The following is a 22,284-nucleotide window of genomic DNA, read 5'->3' on the forward strand; positions in this document are numbered from 1 at the left end:
TCCCTCGGGGCTGCAGCTGACTTCCACTCCAGTTCTTTGGTTCTGAGGTGGCTGATGAGTCAATGTGGGACCCCAGATCCTGCCACAGGTGGGGCAGGAGGTGCTTGATGGGGCAGGTTGGTGTATTTTCAATTGTTACACACTCTCCTGCAGTTTGCATATAGCCTCAAGGTGTTTGGTGTCTTCCTGGAAGCTCCTTTCCTCTGCGTCTTGAGCGATCATGGACCATGGATTCCCACGAGATGATGAACATGTTATATTTTTCAAGGAGGCTTTGAGAATGTCCTTGAGTGTTTTCTGAGTCCAGCTGGAAATCTCTTGCAGTCATGGAACTTGTAGTTGGATTGCTCATTTTGGGAGTTAGGAGCTGGTTAAGCATGAATAGAACCTCGATGCTGAGGATGTTGGCCTGGGAGAGAGCATTAGTTTGTTTATTCTGCCAATTTGGAGAATTTTGCAGAGACAGCTTCGACATTATTTCTCCATTGCTTTAAGTTGCTTTGTGCAGATTGTTTAAGCCTCAAAGCACACAGGATGTCTCTTCCTCAGTTGGCTGAAGACTGTGCTTGCTTGTTGGAATTGGTGGTGAATGTTATCATTGAACTTGGCAATCACAGAAAGGTGTTCTTAAGATGTGAAAATTGATTCACTTATCAAGGGTTGCAAGATAAACCTTAATCAGTGGTGGTGTGTGGCAGGGTGCCCAGAAGAAGATCTTTAGAGTCATAGAGTCATACAACATGGAAACTGGCCATTCAGCCCAACTGGTCAATGCTGACCAACTTTCCCATCTAAGGGAGTCCCATACACCCACTTTTGGCCTAGATCCCTCTAAACATTTCCTATCCATGTACTTGTTCAAGTACCTTTTAAATGTTGTTAATGTACCTGCCTCAACCACTTCCTCTGGCGGCTCATTCCATATATTGATCACCCTCTGGGTGAAGAAGTTGCTCCTCAGGTTCCTATTAAATCTATCCCCTCTCACCCTAAACCCATGCCTTCTAGTTCTTGATTCTCCATCCCTGGGAAGAAGACTGTGTGCATTCACCCTATCTATGCCCCTCACAACTTTATACACCTCTATAAGATCACACATCATCTCCTACGGAGCGTAGGAAAAATGTGCCAACCTGCTCAACCTTTCTCCATAACTCAGTCCCTTGAGTCCCGGGAATATCCTTGTAAATCTCCTCTGCACTCTTTCCAGCTTAATAGCATCCTTCCTATAGCAGGGTGACCAAAACTGAATACAATATTCCAAGTGGAGCCTCACCAACTGCAATATAACATCCCAACTTATATACTCAATGTGCTGACTGATGATGACAAACATGTCAAAAGCCTTCTTCACCACCTTGTCTACCTGTGACGCCACTTTCAGGGAACTAAATACTTGTACTCCTAGGTACCCCTGTTCTACAACACCCCCTGGGCCCTACCCTTCACTGTGAAAGTCCTACCCTGATTTGTCTTCCCAAAATGCAACACCTCGCACTCATCCAAATTAAACTCCATCTGCCATTCCTCGGCCCACTTACCCAACTGATCAAGATCCCTCTGTAATTCCTGATAACCATCTTCACTGTCTCCTGAATGTTTGGTGTAAGGCCTATCCTCTCATTATATGTCATTGAAGGAATCAGCAATGATAGAGCTCAGCCCCTAAGCATGCACATGTGTAAGTACTATCTGTGTTCTGACTGAGATTGGGATACATATGGTTCTGGAGTGGAGGTGATGAAGGTTGAATAGTTTCCTGTTCATCCTGTAGATCAAGTTCATTCCAGCTTGGATTTTGTTGGAGGTGAGGTGTAGTATTGTGGTGAGTAAGACTGAGAAGGGGGTTGATGTGATGACACAGTCTTGCTTGATTCCAGTCTGTACATCAGGTCAATGATGGGACTGTTGGTTAGGACCGTGACCTGTATGGCGTTATGTAGCAGACGTAGAACAGTAACAAGTTTCCAAAGACTGCCAAATTTGAAAAAGACTTTTCATACTCAATGTAGGATAAAGGAGTCAGAGACTTTTTTTTGAGGTTGTAAAAGCCCATGTACATGCTGCTTATGAAGATTATGAAGATAATTTACTGTGGCTGATTAACCTACCAGTTCTCACATTTTTTGAGATGTGAGAGGAAACAGATAGCACCAGCATTCGGGATTGAACCTGGGTTGCTGTAGCTATGAGACAACAGCTCTACTAGCTTCGCCATCTGCCGCTATTGGATAATGATCAGAATTAAGGGTTCTGGCACTTTTATTTTACTCCTTATACCCCCTAGGGAAATTGTGGCCAATCCTTATCCACACAGTACAGCAAGTAAATATTTCATTAAACCTTCACTTGCCTTCATCTGAACACACTGTTTTATTCAATATTGGATTTTCACAAATTTACATTAGGAAAATGCAATTAAATGTTAGAATTCTCTCTTGTGATAGTCGCATATATTTATGGTTAAATTAGGGTCCATCTAGATTTCTGTAATAGTCAAAGTGGACCGTTTATTTCATTCCTCTCTGGAATAACACTGAATATTTTATATTGATTTGGTGTTTAATGACAAAAGTATAGCAAAGTGTGACATGTTGAAAAGCATGAGGGATGATGGCTTTGCATGTGTGACGGGCTGAGTAAACCTATTCTACAATCTACTATTTCCATTGTGATATTTTCATCTGATAGTATTTTAAACAGTGGTCACTGTGTACGTAACTAAAATAGAGTTTCTGCTTCATCTGCAATCACTCAAAATTTTGTCCAAATTATGCCAATCTCAAATAATCTTTTCCCTCCCCCCACCGAGTTTCCATTCAAATTCCTTTGCATGTGCCTAGTGTACAATCTGCAAAATTCTTCATATGTTTGAGATTGGTAATTCGGCAATAGAGCAAAAAGGTCTGCCATTAAAGTAAGCTGTCACTTTAGAGTATTTAGGTTTTTAAATCTGACCTAAAAGAAGAAATACAGCTATTACTCTTTATTTAGGGTACAGTGGGTTAACATCTGAGTAACCAAAGCAAAAATTATTTTTGAAAAGAAAATACCTAATGCTATCTTTGTGGCTAAAAGCTCTGGCTGAAATGTTAAAGCTTACCTGAAGTGTGAAATTAGTGGAGCCTCCTAAAAATGAATGTTTTTCAGCGTTCTGAAAAGTGGCATAGATGCTTGTGGGTGTTTGTGGAAACTCGGTTGTCCTGAAGGGTAGATGCGATAAGCGTTTCTAATTAATTTGAGATTCTAAAGGGCATTTTCATAGAAATTTATATTTTATGCCTTGTGAACTTTTAATTTAATTTAGAATGTCTTAGTTTTTTAAGCTTGGTCAACTGCATTTGTAGATGTCAATCATAATATGAGTTGAATGTGTATTACACAACTTCTAAAAAGCATTTTCTTGTCTTCTCTCATAGTTGGCAGCATTGGAGAGACAGATCTTTGATTTTCTTGGTTACCAGTGGGCTCCTATACTGGCCAACTTCCTTCATATAATTGTTGTCATTCTGGGACTATTTGGAACAATTCAATACAGGCCTCGCTACATTGTGGTGGTAAGTTGTGAAATTAGATATTTGCATTCAAATAAACAAAATTCATCTTGTGACAAATAACATTACCACAAATAGAGAAATATTTTGGAGGGCAGCTAGTGATGGAAAATATTACCTAGCCTTCAGTAGGAAAGGGGTGAAAAAAAATGAAAAAGACATTAAGAAGTCATTAATGCAAACACTATTAGTTTGGGACTAGTAGCACTGCACTGTAAACGTGTACGTTTGTTCCCTTTAACTGATGGCATAGAAAGAAATTTTTTAAACTTTATTTATACAGCATGGTAACAGGCCCTTCTGGCCCAATGAACCCACACCACCCAATTACACCCATGTTAACCTATTAACCGGTATGTCTTTAGAATGTGGGAGGAAACCAGAGCACCCGGAGCAAACCCACGCAGTCATGGGGAGAACCTACAAACTCCTTACAGACAGCGGCGGGAATTGAACCCCAATTGCTGGCGCTGTAATAGCGCTATGCTACCTTGCCCACCCCAATTCTACTTCATGTCTGCATTAGAAAGGAAATACAAGATGCCAACAATAATTTTAGGAACGATAATCAAATTCTATGATATTTTGTGCTTTATACAGTAAAGCCACTTGATGAAAACTGAATCCACTGCCATCAGTTTGGGTCACAATCTATGTTCCTATGCTACAATAACCAAAATGGATTTTAAACCATGAATTCATGCCATCATTAAGATTTCCACCAACATAACGTTGCCTAACTTTACTTCTGCCTCAGCTTATCTGGTCCTGAAACCCTCACCCATGCCTTTGTTAACTCTAGGCTTGACCACTCCAATGCCTTCCTTCCTCCTCCCTCTGTCAACCTGAGGTCATCCAAAGCTCCATCACCAAATTCCTAATTCGTTACAAGTCCTGTTCACCCACCACCTCTATGCGTGTTATGTGGCTTAAGCTCCAAGTTAAGCAATGATTCAGTTTTAAAATTCTCGCTCTTGTTTTCAAACTCCTCCTGTCAATCCCAAACCACTGAACAAGTCCATTTATCCTCTGAGGTATCTGTGATCCTCTCTCTGGGGTGTCTTTGGCATCCCTGATGGTACTTGTTCCATAGGTTCAACTACAAAGCTCTGGAATTCCCTCTCTAAACATCTCCACCTCACTACATCTCTGCTGTTAAAGCCCTCCTTGAAATCCACCTCTTTGACCATATATGTGGACTTCTGCCCTAATATTTCCTTATGGGGCTTGGTATCATTTTTAGTTGAACATTCCTAAGAAATGCCCTGGGATGTTTGACTATATTAAAGGCACTGTATAAAAGGAGCACTTGTCTTGTTACAGTGTAATAGAATGAACGCTTTAACTGAACCCTGCATTTCTAGATCAAATGTTGGTGGTTGTTGGGTCTCCATTTCAAGGCAGATACTGTTCTCATGGTGAAAATGAGATAGTTAGAATTAGGAATCTAGAGTAACAGGGACTGTCGGTAGGACCCACATTTCCTTCTTTTTCAAAGACTGTAATGTTTCAGCTTTTTTAAATTAAAGTGCATGACCGAGAAATTGTGCCAAATAACACCCATTTTCTGATGCAACTTGGTCTCCTGATGCCCCCCAAAAAAATCCAGGAAGTGTAGAAACTTGCCTGCTGGGCGCACTAATTGTCATAGATTAATAATTACAAAAAGAGACATCTTTTCTACATACCTGCAGTATGTGCACACAAATAACCTTGCACTGATGTAAGGTACAAATTTTGGAATTTCTTTACCCTGAACCATTCAAGACCATCTAGAATCACACCGGGGAAACCAGCTATTTAAAGATCGATTTCCTGCTTTCAATCCCTCATCCTCAAACTTTGCTGACCGCAACTTCCTTGCATTTCCCAGTAGCAATATTGCAAACTCATTGCCAGTGTAGTATTGGTAAATTAATTTTTGTGTTGCTGTTTAGCAAAGCAAGTAAAAGATGGAGTGGAGACCGGCAAGCATGGCAGTTAAATCACTGGACCAGCAACCAGAGTTCTAACCCATTGATCCAGATTCATGACGTTGAATCCCACCACGGCGGCAGGGGAATTTAAATTCAGTAATTAAACCAATCTGGAATTAAAACTAAAATAATCACAAATAAGTACAGAACAATGGAACTGCTGTAAAAACCCATCTGGTTCACTAACATCCTTCAAGGAAGTAAATCTGCTGCCCTTAATCTGGCCTCTGCAGCTCCAGATCCACAAATGTTATTGACTCTTAACTGCCTTCAGAGCAAATAGAGATGGAAAATATTGCTGGCCTTACCTACAACCTGTGAGTCAAAAAAAGCATAATTGAGGGAGAATAACACTCAACTAACAGCAATGGCTGATACAGCAATGTATCAAAAGTCACCTTTTGGCACACATGGTTCTTAAAGGTACATACTTAATGAAAATATATTACATTTGTGATTCCAACTATGTTTGCCAATAGCCAATTCTCACTTTTTGTTAGTATGTGCAGTTCAAAGGCAATAAACATTGTCCATAATAACTGCCCCAATTCCATGACCTGAGTTTCACAGGATAGCTTTCGCTTGTAGATGATGCCATAGTGCACCAGGAAGTTCTCATTACTTAGAGTTGCACACAGTTTGCATGGCCTTTGTTGAGGTTCAGCAGAAAGCTGACATTATGTTGGTCCTTACTGAGCACTTTAGTGTACTGCCAATTTAGTGTACAGATCCTGAGCCATGGGCAATGGGTATTGTTCATTGGCAAGCTTGGCTGAGGGTTACATTATAATCCCTGCATAGTCAACAGCTTGGCCTACTTTACATGTTACCTATTAACTCTGTGAAGTTTTGACCAATATGCCGTGTCATTCAGACTTTGTGTTTGGCTTCATGTGCATGTGATCTTTGTTCCCCTTAAAGTCAGTGCATGACTCTTTGAACAGATTTTCATAGCGCTCAAGAATTAAAAGTGAATCGGAAGAGTGTGTCTTTTATAGGTACTTTCTTCCAATTCACTTTTAATTCTTTGAACCAATCTTTTCCTCGTAGACTTAGTCGATGGGATAATCAGCTACTACCATTGGTAGCTTCACTTATTGACCACTAAGGGATCACACCAAGGGATTTTATTGTCTTCCCTGAATATCTATTTAAATTCAGCACTATTTTGTTAATGTCACTTCGATGAATTCCTTATGTACATAACTTTGTCAATAAGTACATACTTTACACAATCAGTACCTGTATCAGTGTTTGTATTTCTATACTTGTCATCAACTCCCACTGACTTCAAAGTCACTCCATTTTCCATTATTGCCACAGTTGGTGTATATAGTTTTAAACTTTGCTGTTCAACTTGCTCATCTGCTTTAATATTGTACGAGCTTTTCCTCCGTGGCTTCTGTTCCTAATGTCCCCCGTGAACTGAAAACTTACTTGACTGACAATATTCTGGCTTGTCATCCTGAGTCTGGTTTTGCACACTGAGGCTGTGTGGCCTTTCTCTTACCAGTTGAAGCATTTCAGTGTCTAATCTGGCATTTCTGTGATGGATTTCTTACCAGTCTCACTTTTTGTGCCAAACTCACTCACGGGACCTGGGCTTAGTATTGGAGCTCCCATCTCTGCTACCCGCTGGTATACCTGACTATTGCTTCTGCTCCTGAATTTATATCCCTCTGTAATCTCAGGGGGTGCTCGATCAAAGTGATTCTGCAATTGCTCTTTCATTTCATCAAATGAAATATTATTTGTCTAGTGTGGCATCAGGAAGTCTGCTGCGTGACATGTGCCTCTGCCTGTATCTATACATAACATATTTTTAATGCTCTCATATGGCTTTTCTTTTGGAAGAGTACAGTTTTGTTTTTGCCTTCATTTCCAACAATGATGTTGGCCCTGAAGAACATTTCATATGTTTTATATAAGAACTGAAGGATCCACACATTTTATCATAAACATCAAAGTTTCCATGAGACCAAAGTTCGATCAGAGCTGCCATTGTGCACTGTTTCTGCTACACTATTACAAAGCTCATACTCTACAGTAACCGTGCATCGCTCTTTATTTCTCCTATGCTAGAGTCCAAACTTGAGGCCCATTACTCTACATTGAGATTAGCATGCTCTACTGTATAACCATACAGTTTTTATGATGCATTTGACAAATTTTTTGTTTTGCATCACTCAATTTTACTTTCTATCTCATCCTCACCAGTATGTATGCAGTTCTCTGGGTTCGCAGTCTTAAGTGCAGAAATGCTCCAATGTGCAGAGTAATGGTTGGGAACAAGAAGAGATTTAACAAACATGGTTTGTTTGCTTGAGATTTTTCTCAGACGGCATACATGATCCCAAGTGAGTATGTAGTGAAATGAGAGCCCAGTGACTTGCTTAGTAATGCAGCGAACAGGACAACAACCAATTCCTGAGATATCCCTGTGGGTGCTTTATCAGGTCTACTTGTTGAAGAGTTGAGGGCAGTTGTGACCTTAACTGCCACTAGCACTGCAGAGCATTTGGTTGACCATCACTGTAGGTTTTGTGGACCAGATGGTATGGGGAGGTAACAGCCTCCCTTGTGATCATGAGCTCTATCATTATGTCCTGTATCTGTGCTCTGTGGCAGTCTATCTGCTTAGGACATTTTGTTCAGTGAGTCAGACAGCACCTGCACCCTCTTCAACTCTGGATGTCCCGTCCTTCTGTTTCTTCTCAGTGGATAAATACCTGACAAGGACTGCTGCATCCGTGCTATGGGAGGAATAATTCAGCTGTTATATTCAATTCTGTCAGTAAGCAGCAGGTGCGAGCAGTAAAGTAAACTTTCTCAAGATGTTTCTCAAAGAGAAAGATTGTGTTTATGTACCGAGATTGAAGTAGGGGAAGGTCATACTCACTCAAAATTCAACTGAGGCAGAAAATTGATTCTGCTAGCTTTTTCAATACAGATCACTTCCATGAATCTAGTTTACACTTCATTTCTAAATCACTATTAATGAAATCGCATAAAAGAATTGTTGATAGAAATTCAAAGGTAACAGGTATAATCTACACTAACTGATTTTACTAAAATTAACTGTCACTGGTTGCACAGTATGTAAATGTGGTTATTAATGAGGCTGTAAATGTTGCAAACAAGAAGGATAATTTCATCCTTTTCTTCTGTTGACATGCACCTGGATTTTCTCTCATGGGTAGAGTACATAATGCCTAAATCTAGTACCCATGAGATGTTCTGTGGCCAAACTTGAAACAGGAATTACTAACTTCACCAGCTACACTAGTTAAATCCTGTGCACATGTATAGCTCTGTGAACTAAGTGTTATCCCCCGAGGAAGGTGAATCCAAAAGCAGACAGTAGGGGCAAAACAAAACTAATATAACTAAGGGAGTGCAGACCTCTTTAAGGCAAGAGTATTGTCACAAGAATAGATATTAATAGTGTGAGGTTCCATTTCATTGGCCAATTTTACTTTTTTCAATAGTTGTGAAGTATAAATATAAAGACTGTCACAGATGATTGACAACAACCTTCCTGCTAGTTGGCTGGCTGTAGTTCAAACACTATCAAGGACTTAAAAGCAAAAACTAACATTGCAAAGGCTCCTTTGTGAGTTAATGTGAGTTTATGATTATAGTTGCTCTCCTGCGCTATCCTTGTCCCTGAATATGGGCTTGGTGGAAGAGTTAGAGGATCTCTTATCGACCTGAACTATCTGTTGACTGCTGTTTTCTCTTTGCAAGTCATAGTCTCTTGTCTTTGCTGTGTCTGGGAAAGGTGTTTAGTTTGGCTTTCACACCCAACCACTTCACCATCTCCTTCCCCAACACTACAGTTACAAACAGCTCTTCTGCCATCAAGAAGCTCTGATGGGTACCAAATTCCACACTGATACAAAGTTGTACTGTAACTGGGGTAATGGGAATCCCTAGCTGGCAGGGTCCTTCACCCCTTCCTGCTCTGTATAACATCCTTGCTTGGATGAGTGCAGGACCAGCAACTCTCTAGCAGCTTACCACCATCCAGGACAAAGAACCCTACGTGACTGGCACCCCATCAACCAACTCAACATTCATTCCCTCTATCATTGACACATAGTAGCTGCAATGTGTACCATCTATAAAATGCACAGTTGAAATTACTCCCAAATTTAAATAGATTATCCAGCTTCACATATTTGGAATGGTGACATGGACAAATTAACTAGGGACATGTAGCATTTATGAAATTTCAAGGGTTTTATCCCTTGGCACGATGTTGCTTTCAGAAGTACTTCAGATCAAAAGAAGGTTAACTCCCAAGAAGAGAATTTTTAATCTAATCATGTCAAACACTCAAAAATCTGCTATACTAATCAATTCTGAGGATCCATGACAGCTATAAAAAGAGACATTCTAAAATTTCTGCTTCCAAGCGTGTTTTACTTCCCACTGTTTCTTTATGAGCAATGATAATAACGTTTTGTTCATGCCAGCACCACCAAAAAATTGGGACTGTGTTAAACATATTCTTGACAAAACATAAATCTATATTTCTTGGTTTATTTTTGGAACCTCTGTATTGACTTTAGTTCCTTAAGGTTAGCTGGACAGTTGATGGGGGAGAGGCAAGAGGAACAGAATTCTGTGTGCATTCACTCTACTATATTATTTATTATTGATTTAACTATTTTTCTTTCCCTCTTTCTGTGTCCAGTACACTATTTGGACAGCCCTGTGGGTCGCCTGGAATGTATTCATTTTCTGCTTCTATTTGGAGGTTGGAGGACTCTCAAAGGTAAGGACCAGCTTTTACAACATGCATTGTATCCAAAGTCAGCTGGAGATTTCTCAGCTTATAATAGTCTTGGAGTGAATGATACATTTAAATCTTGCCACAGGAACTTCTCCCTCTAGTTAGATGTCAAATATGTAATTTGCTTTCTCCTTGCCCTTTCTTCCCTTCAATGGGTGCTCCAGTTTAGCTAACCAAGGTCTGGTGTAGTGACTCTTTTTCTTGCAATACATTTACTCTCGTGCTAGTTTTTTTATGTTTTTAATCAGTTTTAGTCTTTATAAAAAAAAGTGTCTCTACATTCCAGGTTTTATTTCTCTAACACTGAAAAACTAAACAAAAACAGTGGAACAAAAGATGCTTCAGAATCTTTGTAATTAGGTAAAGTGCATCCTCTGGGAAAAATGTCTGCAGGTTAATTAACCAGCTTTTATTAATTGCTGCAATTTCTCTTTTGAATGTATGAAGCATCCTGTATCTGATAGTTCAAGGTGAAATATCTTCAGGCATAATAATTAATCTTATTTTTTTTTTTGGACAACGAATTGAGTGCCTTTGTTTCGCAATTGCAATAAACCCGGCCAGAATACTTGGATTTGTTTGCTGCTTTTATCTTTGGAGAATGAAAGCATAATTATTATCATGGATGAACAAAATAAGTTATAATTTATGAGATACTATTTCAGTGGATATGTTCTACTTCCAGCTGACATCAGATCAAATCAAGAGGAAAATGAATAAGAACCCCACATGAATAGATAACATTATTGAGTGTAAGAGATTAGCAGCAATCAATATTTGGATCAAGTTGAAATTTGAAATCTGATCATCCACGATAAACATTATAATTTGTCACATTTCCTTCAACTTGCCACTAATTGCACAGTTGGAATGTCATTTATCAAGTTGGCCATTGCCCTCCCTCTAAGCTCACTTACACTTTTGAAAACATGATTAGGTGAACATTATCAGTTTATACCCTGTTCTCAATTTTTTAAAAATCCCACATTGTTGCAAATCCTGCTTCAAAAGGGCAGCAATCATTCCAGTACCCAAGAGGAGAAGAGTGAGCTGCCTCAACGACTATCACCCAGAAGCACTCACATCTACTGCGATGAAGTGCTTCAAGAGGTTGGTCGTGGCTAGAATTAACTCCTGCCTGAGCAAGGACCTGGACACGCTGCAAATCACCTACTGCCATATCAGGTCTGTAGTAGATGCAATCTCACTGGCTCTTCACTCTGCTTTGGAGCACCTAGACAACCGCAAGACATACATCAGGCTACTGTTTATCGATTACAGCTTGGCATTCAACACCATCATTCCCTTGGTACTATAACCAAGCTTCAAAACCTGGGCCTCTGGAGCTCCCTCTGTAACTGGATACTCGACTTCCTTATCGGGAGACCACAGTCAGTGCGGATCAGTAGTAACATCTCCTCCACGCTGACAGTTAACACAGGCGCACCTCAGGATATGTGCTTAGCCCACTGCTCTACTCTCTCTACACTCATGACTCAAACACCATCCATAAATTTGCTGATGACACCACTGTTGTCGGTAGAATCACAGATGGCAATGAGGAGGTGTACAGCAGTGAGATAGATCAGCTGGTTCAGTGGTGTCGCAACAACAACCTCGCACTCAACGGCAGCAAGACCAAGGAATTGATTGTGGACTTCAGGAAGGTGGAGTCGGGAGAACACACACCAGTCGTCATTGAGGTCTCAGCGGTGGAAAGGGCGAGCAGCTTCACGTTCTTGGGCGTCAACATCTCAGAGGATCTACCCTGGGCCCAATACATTGATGCAATCACGAAGAAGACAAGCCAGCAGCTCTACTTCATTAGGAGTTTGAGGAGATTTGGTATGTCACCAAATACTCTTACAAATTTCTACAGATGTATGGTGCAGAGCATCCTGACTGGTTGCATCACAGGCTGGTATGGAGGCTCCAACGCACAGGATCACAAGAGGCTGCAGAGGGTTATAGACTCAGCCAGCTCCATCATGAACACAACCTTCCCCACTATCGAGGACATCTTCAAGAGGCGATGCCTCAAAAAGGTGGCATCCATTACTAAGGACCCTCACCATCCGGGACGTGCCCTCTTTTTGTTACTACCATCAGGGAGGAAGTACAGGAGCCTGAAGACCCAAAATCAACGATTCAGGAACAGCTTCTTCCCCTCTGCCATCAGATTTCTGAATGGTCCATAAACCCTTGAACACGACCTCATTATTTGCAGGGTAGTGTAGCGGTTAGCGTAATGCTATTACAGCGCCAGTGACCTAGGTTCAACTCCCACCACTGTCTGTAAGGAGTTTATATATTCTCCCCGTGCCTGCATGGGTTTCCTCTGGGTGCTCCGGTTTCCTCCCACATTCCAAAGGTGCACGGGTTAGAAAGTAGTAGGCATGCTATTGTTAGCGCTGGAAGCGTGGCAACACTTGCGGGCTGCCCCCAGAACACTCTACGCAAAGATGCGTTTCACTGTGTGTTTCGATGTACATGTGACTAATAAAGATATCTTATCTTGTTTGCATTATTTATTTATTTTTGTAATTGATAGACTTTTGTCCTTGTTGTTTTGCGGTAGCAGTACAGTACAAATTTCACATCATATGTCAGTGATAATAGATCTGATTCTGAGTAGTGACCTATTTCCTGTGGCTGTGGATGCACATTTCTGTTAAATACTGAATATCATTAGCAGCTTTCAAATTAGAGCTTGGTCAGTTCATTCTGACCACATGGAAATAATTGGAATAATCTTCTATATAATTAATTTCTTCTGCGAAAGAAATTAACATTTGTGCAAAAATAGTATTGGAAAAATTAATAGTACTGCAAACGGATGAATCCCAAGCACATGAAGGCACGTTTCCCAGGATTTTGAAAGAGGTAGCTGTGGAGATAATGGATGTCCTGATTGTCATCTTCCAAAAGTCCCTCTTAGATCAAAATGTTTTCCCATTTCTCACACTGCTATCCTGTGCCCTTTCTGAGTGGCACTGCAAACTTAATCCAGACTTGATACTGAATATTTGGCAGTTATATAGTTTAGGCAGTATTTTCATGGGGATCATTTTTGTTCTCAATCTAGCAAGGACAATTTTGAGTTCTTTTTTTCTCTCTGGTTGTAAAACCAGCTAGAATAGTTTGACCCCTGTCTTGGACGGCTTCTGATTCTCTTTTTCAGTGACTTCAATTAAAAGGAAATTTATGTTCAAGTGCAAAACAAAGGACTGATCTGCTGTCCTGCTTCAGGCACAGTGAGAACAGTTAAAATTGAATCCTCCCGACTTACAAATTGATCCAACCCACTTGACGCACTGGCTGTCCAATTGCATGCTAATGCATTGCATGTCATCCCCCTGCTTTGATTCTGAGATGGGTTAACTAGCATTGAGACATCAGCAATAAAAGTATCCAATATGTAATGAAAACACTCTGTTATGAACACTTAAAATGATCACACAAATAGTCTTGGCTATTTACACAAACAAATGGTGCAAAATTAATTTAAAGAATATGATGGGACAGAGCTCCTGTAGTGGAATTCTTTTTGTAAGAGAAGTATGATGGGTTTAAATCCTTGAATTTTAGCATCAACAGTGAATCTTGCCACTCTGTTATGGCTTCAGGTGGTGAGCATATAGATTTTTCCCTTTTTTCTGTGATGTCTATGTTGACATTAAACAGAAGGACCTTTTCCTATCCATTTGTCCCAGGATCAGTGACTAAAATTTTTGAGCTGGCATGATTCAAACAAATCTCTGTTCATCAAACTTCCCAAGTATTTTTTGCCTCATTCAATAACAAGGCAATAGAATGAATATAACACAAAAGGAAGGAATTCTGTATATAAGATTTTTAAAGTAAAAATACCCAGAATCAGAATAAAACGAATTCTTTAAAGCCCAGTGTGTCTTTCTTGCTGTCAGCATCAAGCTGATGCATCATTTACATGTTGCTTTAATGTACGTGTCTCTCAATATGGTAATTCACAGTTGTAACAGCACGGCCACCATTTATCAGACTTCAGTAGAAGAGAAATATAACACTGTTGTCACTCACCAGAATCAGCCACATGCCAATTAGCAAGACTTACTCCCATCACACTATAGGAAATAACATATGGTGTCTAAGTTAAGTCTGACTAATGATCCAGAGATAAGAGATCTACAATGCTTAAGCTGATGAGGAATTGAAATTCACTTAACCAGTTAAATCTGAAATTTAAAAAATCCTAGTGAGTTTCAGTAATGGTAATCATGAAACTCTTGGGTGGCCCATTTGGTTCAATGATGTCCTTTTCAGATGGAAATTGCCATTGCTCAATCTGATATATAGTATATATGGGACCATACACTTGCAGCAATGTAGCAACAAACAAGATATTGGAGGAACCCAGTGGGTCAGGCAGCATCTATGGAAGGGAATGGACAGTTGATGTTTGGGGTTAAGACCCTTCATCTGCAGCAATGTAGTTGATTCTTAGCTGCCGTCTGAAACAGCCAAGGAAGACATTCAGTTTTCAGGTGGGTGGCTCAGCACATTTATCAAGGGCAATAAGAATGGTCAATAAATTCTGCCTTTTTAGCAACATCCACATCTACAAATGAGTAAGTATGGAAGTGATGTAAGTGAAGAAAAAGAATGAAGATGAAAAAGAAGCTGACATGAGTTCAATGAAAATATTTTATGAGATAAACTGAAGACATCACCATTGATGGGCAGAGACCCATAGTAGATTTGCCCAACACTGTTGCAATGTAAAGACTCCACAAGGAAGAGGTTGAATAACCTTATCAGTTTTCAAACTATTGACATACTGTCGGTGTAATTTTTCTTAGCAAAGCTAAAATCTGAAACTGAAAAAGCTTCAAGCTGCTACTTAACCTTCTGTCCATCTCATTACATCTTTCAGAGGAGGAATGAAAAAAGTGAAATTTGGCACAGTGTGTCAAATTATTCTTGGCCAAGTTCTTTAAAGTATAAATTAATAAGAGCAATCCACCTAATTTATATGGCACAAAATGGCTGCAGCCTTTTCTCACGTTGAGAATAACAGCTGCATACTTTCATTTTGTCAGACTTTTGTTGGCATTTGGAGAAAGACTGTATTTCTGTAGTGTTTGAAGTTAATAAATGTAGAGATGCAGCTAAGGCATAAAGATGAATTTGAAGTACATCAGCTCATTCAGAGATTCCATTACTGTCTGTACTCCCTCATGAGAGATGGTGTGGCTGGTAATGCTGCCAGAGCTTCTGAATTATTGAAGATGAAAAATTTGACAGTTGATGTGGATCAGCACTGTGAAAATATCTGTCAGCAGTTTTGTCATTTTCATGTTTGTCTCTGCATCAATTTGGAATTGTACAACTTTATTAAAAAAAAGTAGTGTGAAAAGGGCAGGTAAATTAGTGAAGAGAAATTCAGTCTTAGGTTTATGGCGTGCGATTAAATTATGGAAGTGTTTTATCATAGGTGTTGAGATTTGGAAAATTGCCGATACATTTATTTAAAAGAACTCAGAATCAAGCCTCCACTTGGGTACTGGGTAAAACTTTCAATAAACAATCTACACAGTACTTGTTCTTCCTCGCAATGTGTATGAGTTCCATTTGCTGTTTTGAAGCATCTTTTAAAGACTGCAGACTACTTGATTTTTCTCCTGCCATGCGTTTTCCTTCAATTGCAAGGACTGAGGATTGCTTTCTAAAATTTGCTAAATAAAGCAGTCCATGAAAGCCAATAATGGATGTGTAAGATTGTGCACATAGAACATAGATAGAACATTACAGCACAGTACAGGCCCTTCGGCCCACAATGTTGTGCCGACATTTTATCCTGCTCTAAGATCTATCTAACCCTTCCCTCCCACATAGCCCCCCATTTCTCTATCGTTCATCTGTCTATCTAAGAGTCTCTTAAATGTCCCTAATGTATCTGCCCCCACAACCTTTGCTGGTAGTGCGTTCCATGCACCCACCACTCTCTGTGTAAAGAACTTACCCCTGACATCCCCCTTATATCTTCCTCCGATCACCTTAAAATTATGCCCCCTCGTGTTAGTCATTGTCACCCTGGGAAAAAGATTCTGACTGTCCACTCAATCTATGCCTCTTATCATCTTGTACACCTCTGTCAAGTCACCTCTCATCCTCCTCCTCTCCAAAAAGAAAACCCCTAGCTCACTCAACCTATTCCTCATAAGACATGCTCTCCAATCCAGGCAGCATCCTCGTAAATCTCCTCGGCACTCTCTCTAAAGCTTCCACATCCTTCCTATTAATGAGGCGACCAGAACTTTTGTAGGATTTTAATGATTTTGATTGACATTGCACCCTGGTTGTAATGTGCATATTTTATCAAAATAGAGACAGCATATTTTGTAGAGTCGCCTCCTGCCCTTTTGAAATGCACACTCAGTGGCAGCAATTCTAAGCATTGTCTTAATGCTGCAAGTTACAGTTGGATCAGGATACCTAGGCAGAAGAAATTTGTCTTTGTTGTGAGTGTTAAATGTATGTGAGAATATTTTCTGCTTGTGGGAACTCACTGCTACTCATTTGATTTGATTGACTTCAATGGAGCCAGAAATGCAGAAGTGACTATAATTGTAGATAATCACACACAAGCTAGGGTGAACAATTAAAGGTAAATTGCTTACTCTCAGTTCTCCAATTAGGAATCCACCAATCCAGTGCTGAGAATGTGTGCCTGCTCCACAGCCAGGCAGCCTAGTTTCACTCAATGCTTTTTGTCTATTTTTGGTCTCAGGAACCTGATTTTTTTTTCTGTGAAAGCTCTGACATTTGTGTGAGTGCAGTAAGCATTGTCTACATTTTGACCTTCTCTCAAATCTATTTTCTAAATTATCTCAAGCCGCATCAATTCAGCTTCACACACCGTTTTTTTTCTTTTTTGCTAAAGTTAATTACTACATTGGTGTTCTTTTTTCACATTATTTCTCATACTCCCAATGCAAAGCTACACTTTCTTCAGGATAAGTAGCCCCAGAACCCAACTCATACCTGAGAAACCTCCCAGCATTCTACCATTGAAAATGTTCGCCGTCCAGGTAATATACAGGACTGTGTTTTATTATTATGCAGTGCAGCCAAGTTGAGGCACAAATGGCAGTTTCTATTCTGAAAGACTTGCTTGCAGACTTCTGGCATTCCTACTGCCTGATGTAAAAAGCATTGTGCACCAAAGAAAGCTAATTATCATCATGCATTGTGTAAACAAGCCCACATTGTGGAAAACAAAATCCTTATATTCTCTTACAACATTTAGAATATGTCGACATGTCACGTATGTTTCATCCCCAAACAGTCCATCAGTGAAACTTCTGAGAAGTTATTACACAGGGCCCAGTTTCATGCAGATCAAAGAGTGAATTACAGCAATTGATATCTGTCTCAGCATGCCTTCCTGGGAACATCCTGTAGAGCGCAAAAGCCTGTGTTACACAGCTACTTGGGACAAACTTTGACAAAGACCACGGCATCACTTTCAAATATTGGAAAATGCACAGTCCACAAGGAAGTGAACTAGCATCTCATCTGCACTGCAGCCACCTTGAGAGGAGCATGGGGTGAGATTGAAACTTTGGCTGTGTGTGCATGAAGGGTTTGATAAGGACGGCCCCTCTCACCACTAGGCAAGTGAGATCTTGGTGCTTGGTTGAGAGCTCTGGTAATGAGATATTCAGCCAAATGACTTTGCAGTGTACTCTGGAGACCATCCTGCAGTATCCACACACACAGCCTCTCGGACATGCCATGTAGACATCTGCTCTATTGAATTATTGCCAATGGTGTTTTCTGCAGAAACTTTTCCACAAGGCACAGTCCAACTAAAATGCAAGGTTCTACATCAATGAGGCCAAGCCCATCCTTTGCAAAATTGAAGACATGTGGAACCTTAGCATGTAGTGACACTTGGTGTTTGCATACCCTGGCAGAAATGGATGCAGTCACACACAAAGCTGGCCATCAGGATGAGCCCTATGTTGGGACATCTTTCCCGCCCTCCCCACTCCCCCAATCCCTTTCTCTGGAGAACTGAACATCGCATCCTTATGGACATAATCCATTTTGGACCTCCAGATGAAATGGAAAATAGCTGTTGGTGCAGGGTATGGGCTACATACAGCAGGACTGAGAGCACCTCGCACTGATGACAAGGTGCTTTCTGGTGATCAGGACAGAGTGGCATGTCTACATTCCCAATTTCTGTTTCACCTTGAGTATTCCTTCCAGCCAATCTTTGCCACATCCAAACCAAATTCCCAGCACCTTCACCTACTCGGACCTGACGGTGAAGGATGGGTTGGACCATTTGTCTGAGAACAGGTTCTCTATTTTGTTGTGATCAACTCTGATTCCCAAGCCAGTTCAAACTGGCTACAGATGTTCATCAATCTGTGGATGGACAGTAGATCCAAGCAGAAGAATGGTGAGGTTGTCCCTCCATTGGGAGGCTTTGACCAGAGTGCCCCCTCTGCTCGGGATCATCACCCCTCTTTATAATTCGAATGGATACTTGATTTGAGGGTGTTCTGTGTTTAAAACTGATTTCGGTTTCAGATGAAAAGTTTGTAGCTTATAGTCTTAGAGATTCTGAAGTTATGGCATGTGACTTATTGTAATGCTACTGTTTTCAAATAGATCAAAACAAAATATGAAATATGTTAATCATGACTCATTAATTGTAAATAAATGGATTCTATTGTCTTTTGCCTATTACCTCAAATAAATAGTGTTCTTTCATTCAAAAACTGATGTGTAATGAATACTGAAGTTCAAACAGCAGAACATTTAGGAGAACAACATTCCCAATGACAACTTTGTCAGGAGAATTTCTCTTTGAGACATAAAGAAACACTTCAAGCTCTGATGATTTACAAAAATAACGCCTTGCTTCTTGTATAGGAGGCAAAAGTTCCCAAAACAATTAACATGCAATTTAAATAATTGTAAAGTGAATCAGCTAAAGCTGGTGATGTTTCACGACTCTTTGACTCCTAACCTACCTTTCTGCTTTCTTTCCCAATTCACCCTCTAGAACTTGGTTTGCAGAGAGCAATAATTTATTTTGCACAAAGTCATTTGCTCCCATTGAAAAATATTACATAGTGCTCACTCATATCATCCAAACACACCCCTCACTGCCCACATGCAAGGTTGTGAAATGGAAATGGCACCAGGGTGTGTCATTTTACTGAAAGATGTTGTGACTTCCATCAATGTATCATTTTTATTTGGCATTGCAATAAACTATTCTCAACACAATAAGACTGTTGAAATGCATTCCCATTTAAGTCGAAAACCATATTTCATTTTTCAGCACTAAGTCACAGTGGTGTGGCAGATGCTGCCATTGCTGCATATTCTGCAATGCTTCACCGGGAAAGGTTGTTCATGTCATGTGCATGTGCCTGAGCTAAATCTTGATTGTAGCTGCACACTGAGGGATGCTTTCACCTTACAAGCTACAGATTCACTGCAGCAGAACACATGGTTGTGATATATTTAGATTCATGCCAAAGCTGCTGTGTTGTTCTGGCAATGAAGGTGTATGACCCTCCAATGTGACATTGATGACTGTCTTGCAATTCTTATCCTCTGCTTGTTCTAATCTTAAAATAGCTATCGTGGCCACTTCTGAAGAAAAGATTCCCAGGAGATACAGGGAAGTATGAGGGAATATGCATGCTGAGATGAAATATTTGCTGTAGAGTGCCCCTTTCTGAGGATACCCTTTATGTAGATAATTGAAAGCATATAATTAAATGAGAAAATATTACAGAGAACTGATGGCTTGTGCAGACAAGTGTGATGCTGTGTTGATCAGATCCAATTGTTGTGAGCTGAATGAATTGTGGTGTTTCTTTTGCCTCTGCTTGTGCCCCATTGTCTATCCTGGTGTCATGGCTTTAAAAAGGACCTCAGTTAGAGTCTCATGAGTAATCTCTCTTTGTTGAATGATTATGGACTTCCTTGGGTTGAGACATTGGCCCTTCAAGGCACATCCCTACACATTAATTATCAGTCTGATCAATATGTAGCCCAGGATCCATCCCTCCGGACATTGTCAGCCACTAAGAGTGTCCAGCAATGTGGATTCCCTTAGGATGATACTGTCATTTGTACTTTTTTGGAAATATAGCATTCCCCACGAGAAAAATCTTTTTGTGACTCACTACTGCTGTATGTTCAGAGAATGGACACAATTCCAGTCCATAAAAAGGTTAGCATTATTAAGGTGATCCCTAGTGAGCATGTGGGCAATGACTATGTGCTCTCATGGGAAACCAACAATACTGGAAGATCCCAGAGTCTCAGATGTCACCTGTTGCTCACTGAAATCAAAGTGGAAGATTTACAGTGTCTTGAATGCAGAGGTTGGGAGACGCAGCAAAGATCAGCCACAAGGAAAGATCCCATGACTGGAAAGTTGAGAGTCAGCATGACCTTGATCTCCATGGAGAGGTCAGTCCAGGCAGGAGAGAGTTGTTGATGGCCTTTCCCACAAAAATGCTGCATATTCTAGTGATAGGACCCTCAGAAATACCAGAACCTACAGCTACATTGTTCATCAGAGAGCTCCAGGTGGGACTGAGTGTCTCAGAAGTCTCTGGGGGAGGAGGCTCTTCAATGATGGGCACTTCTTTGACTCCTGCCTGAGGTCCCCAACCCACCCTGTGCCCAGAGCACTGCCAGTGGTGTCACTACTGAGGCAACCATTGAATGAGTATCTCAGCAACTAAATCACTCCCTAGAGTTGTATTACTCTGTGGACTTTGGAATATGTTTGAGGAACTTGCAGTCAGACCTGAAGATGCACAGCTGTATCTTGATATCAGCAGGGTTTTCCTTTAAATAGCAGGAGAAGCAACTGGTATAATGAGCTGCTGGATCTACTGGGACGGTTCCATGACAGTGGCAGTGTGAAGCCTTCTACTCCAATTTATGTTGTTACAGAAGGAAATAGGTGATGTGCAATTAGAGTCGTCACATGGTGCACCCCAGACGTGGGGAAAAAGTTGGGTGCACTAACTTGGATCACAGCCAGAAGTGCACAGTTCAGTTCTGAAACTGCTGTGATTTCACCTGGAAATGATCTCCAGCACGTACTACTCTGTGTAAAATTGAAACTGGATTGGATTGTGCCTGAAAAATGGGTACTACACGTCTGATTGTTTTAGCTCATGTTTCTGAGCCTCACAGTCCAGTCCCCAGGTAATCAGATGCCCGACACCAGTCCACGCTTGCGCCACCCAATCACATGTCTGACACTGATTTCCCTTCTCTTGATGTCATCCCCTTCCATGATGTTGCTCTTTTCTCTGGGTATCATTCCCGCCCTCAATGTCCCATCCCTTCCAGAAGTTGCAGGGGAAAGGCCACAAACCTAACATGGACACCAGGGCTGTATTAGATTAATGCACTATTTTATTGCTAATGAATTTATACTGTAGCGGCTGCTACCGCGATGTGAAAACAAGACACTAGTCGATGGGTTTCAGAACAAGAACTGGTTTATTTTCCCACCTTGCGCAGGCCTTTTAAGAGAGACTGTTCCCGCCCACCGAAAATGGAAATGACGTATACGCTATGTCATCAAACCTTTCCCGCGCGGGTTCTCCCTGTCGCTCGGGGAAGACGAAGGCCCAACGCCATCTTCGGCCTTGCTGCTCCGACGACGCACGACCCGACCGCTGAGCCAGTTCGCTTGCTTGGACGGTGAGTTGCTACACAACCTCCGCCCCCAGAACCAGCGATATGGTCCCCAAGGTCCACAGGCTGTGTTAGCCGTTGCTTAGGAGGTCGGTCTCTGTGTCGCGGTGCTGGAACCTCGACCGGTTGTTGTAGATCTAAATGGGCCAGTTTGAGCTGGTCCGTCGTGAAGACCTGTTCCTTGCCCCCAATGTCCAAAATAAAGGTGGACCCATTATTC

The 22,284-nt window shown here is 40.9% G+C and overlaps 1 protein-coding gene across 3 annotated transcripts in view; it reads left to right on the forward strand.

The window, feature by feature from the left end:
* Positions 1-22,284, forward strand: part of LOC127574266 (sodium/potassium-transporting ATPase subunit beta-1-interacting protein 3) — a 324,203-nt gene that overhangs the window by 179,538 nt on the left and 122,381 nt on the right. For all 3 annotated transcript variants that reach the window (XM_052023124.1, XM_052023122.1, XM_052023123.1), the window contains exons 2-3: positions 3,420-3,557; positions 10,230-10,310. In XM_052023124.1, the coding sequence (XP_051879084.1) occupies positions 3,420-3,557; positions 10,230-10,310 (219 nt within the window). The remainder of the gene's footprint in view (positions 1-3,419; positions 3,558-10,229; positions 10,311-22,284) is intronic.

This window comes from Pristis pectinata, chromosome 9 (assembly GCF_009764475.1).
Source record: "Pristis pectinata isolate sPriPec2 chromosome 9, sPriPec2.1.pri, whole genome shotgun sequence".
NCBI lineage: Eukaryota > Metazoa > Chordata > Chondrichthyes > Rhinopristiformes > Pristidae > Pristis > Pristis pectinata.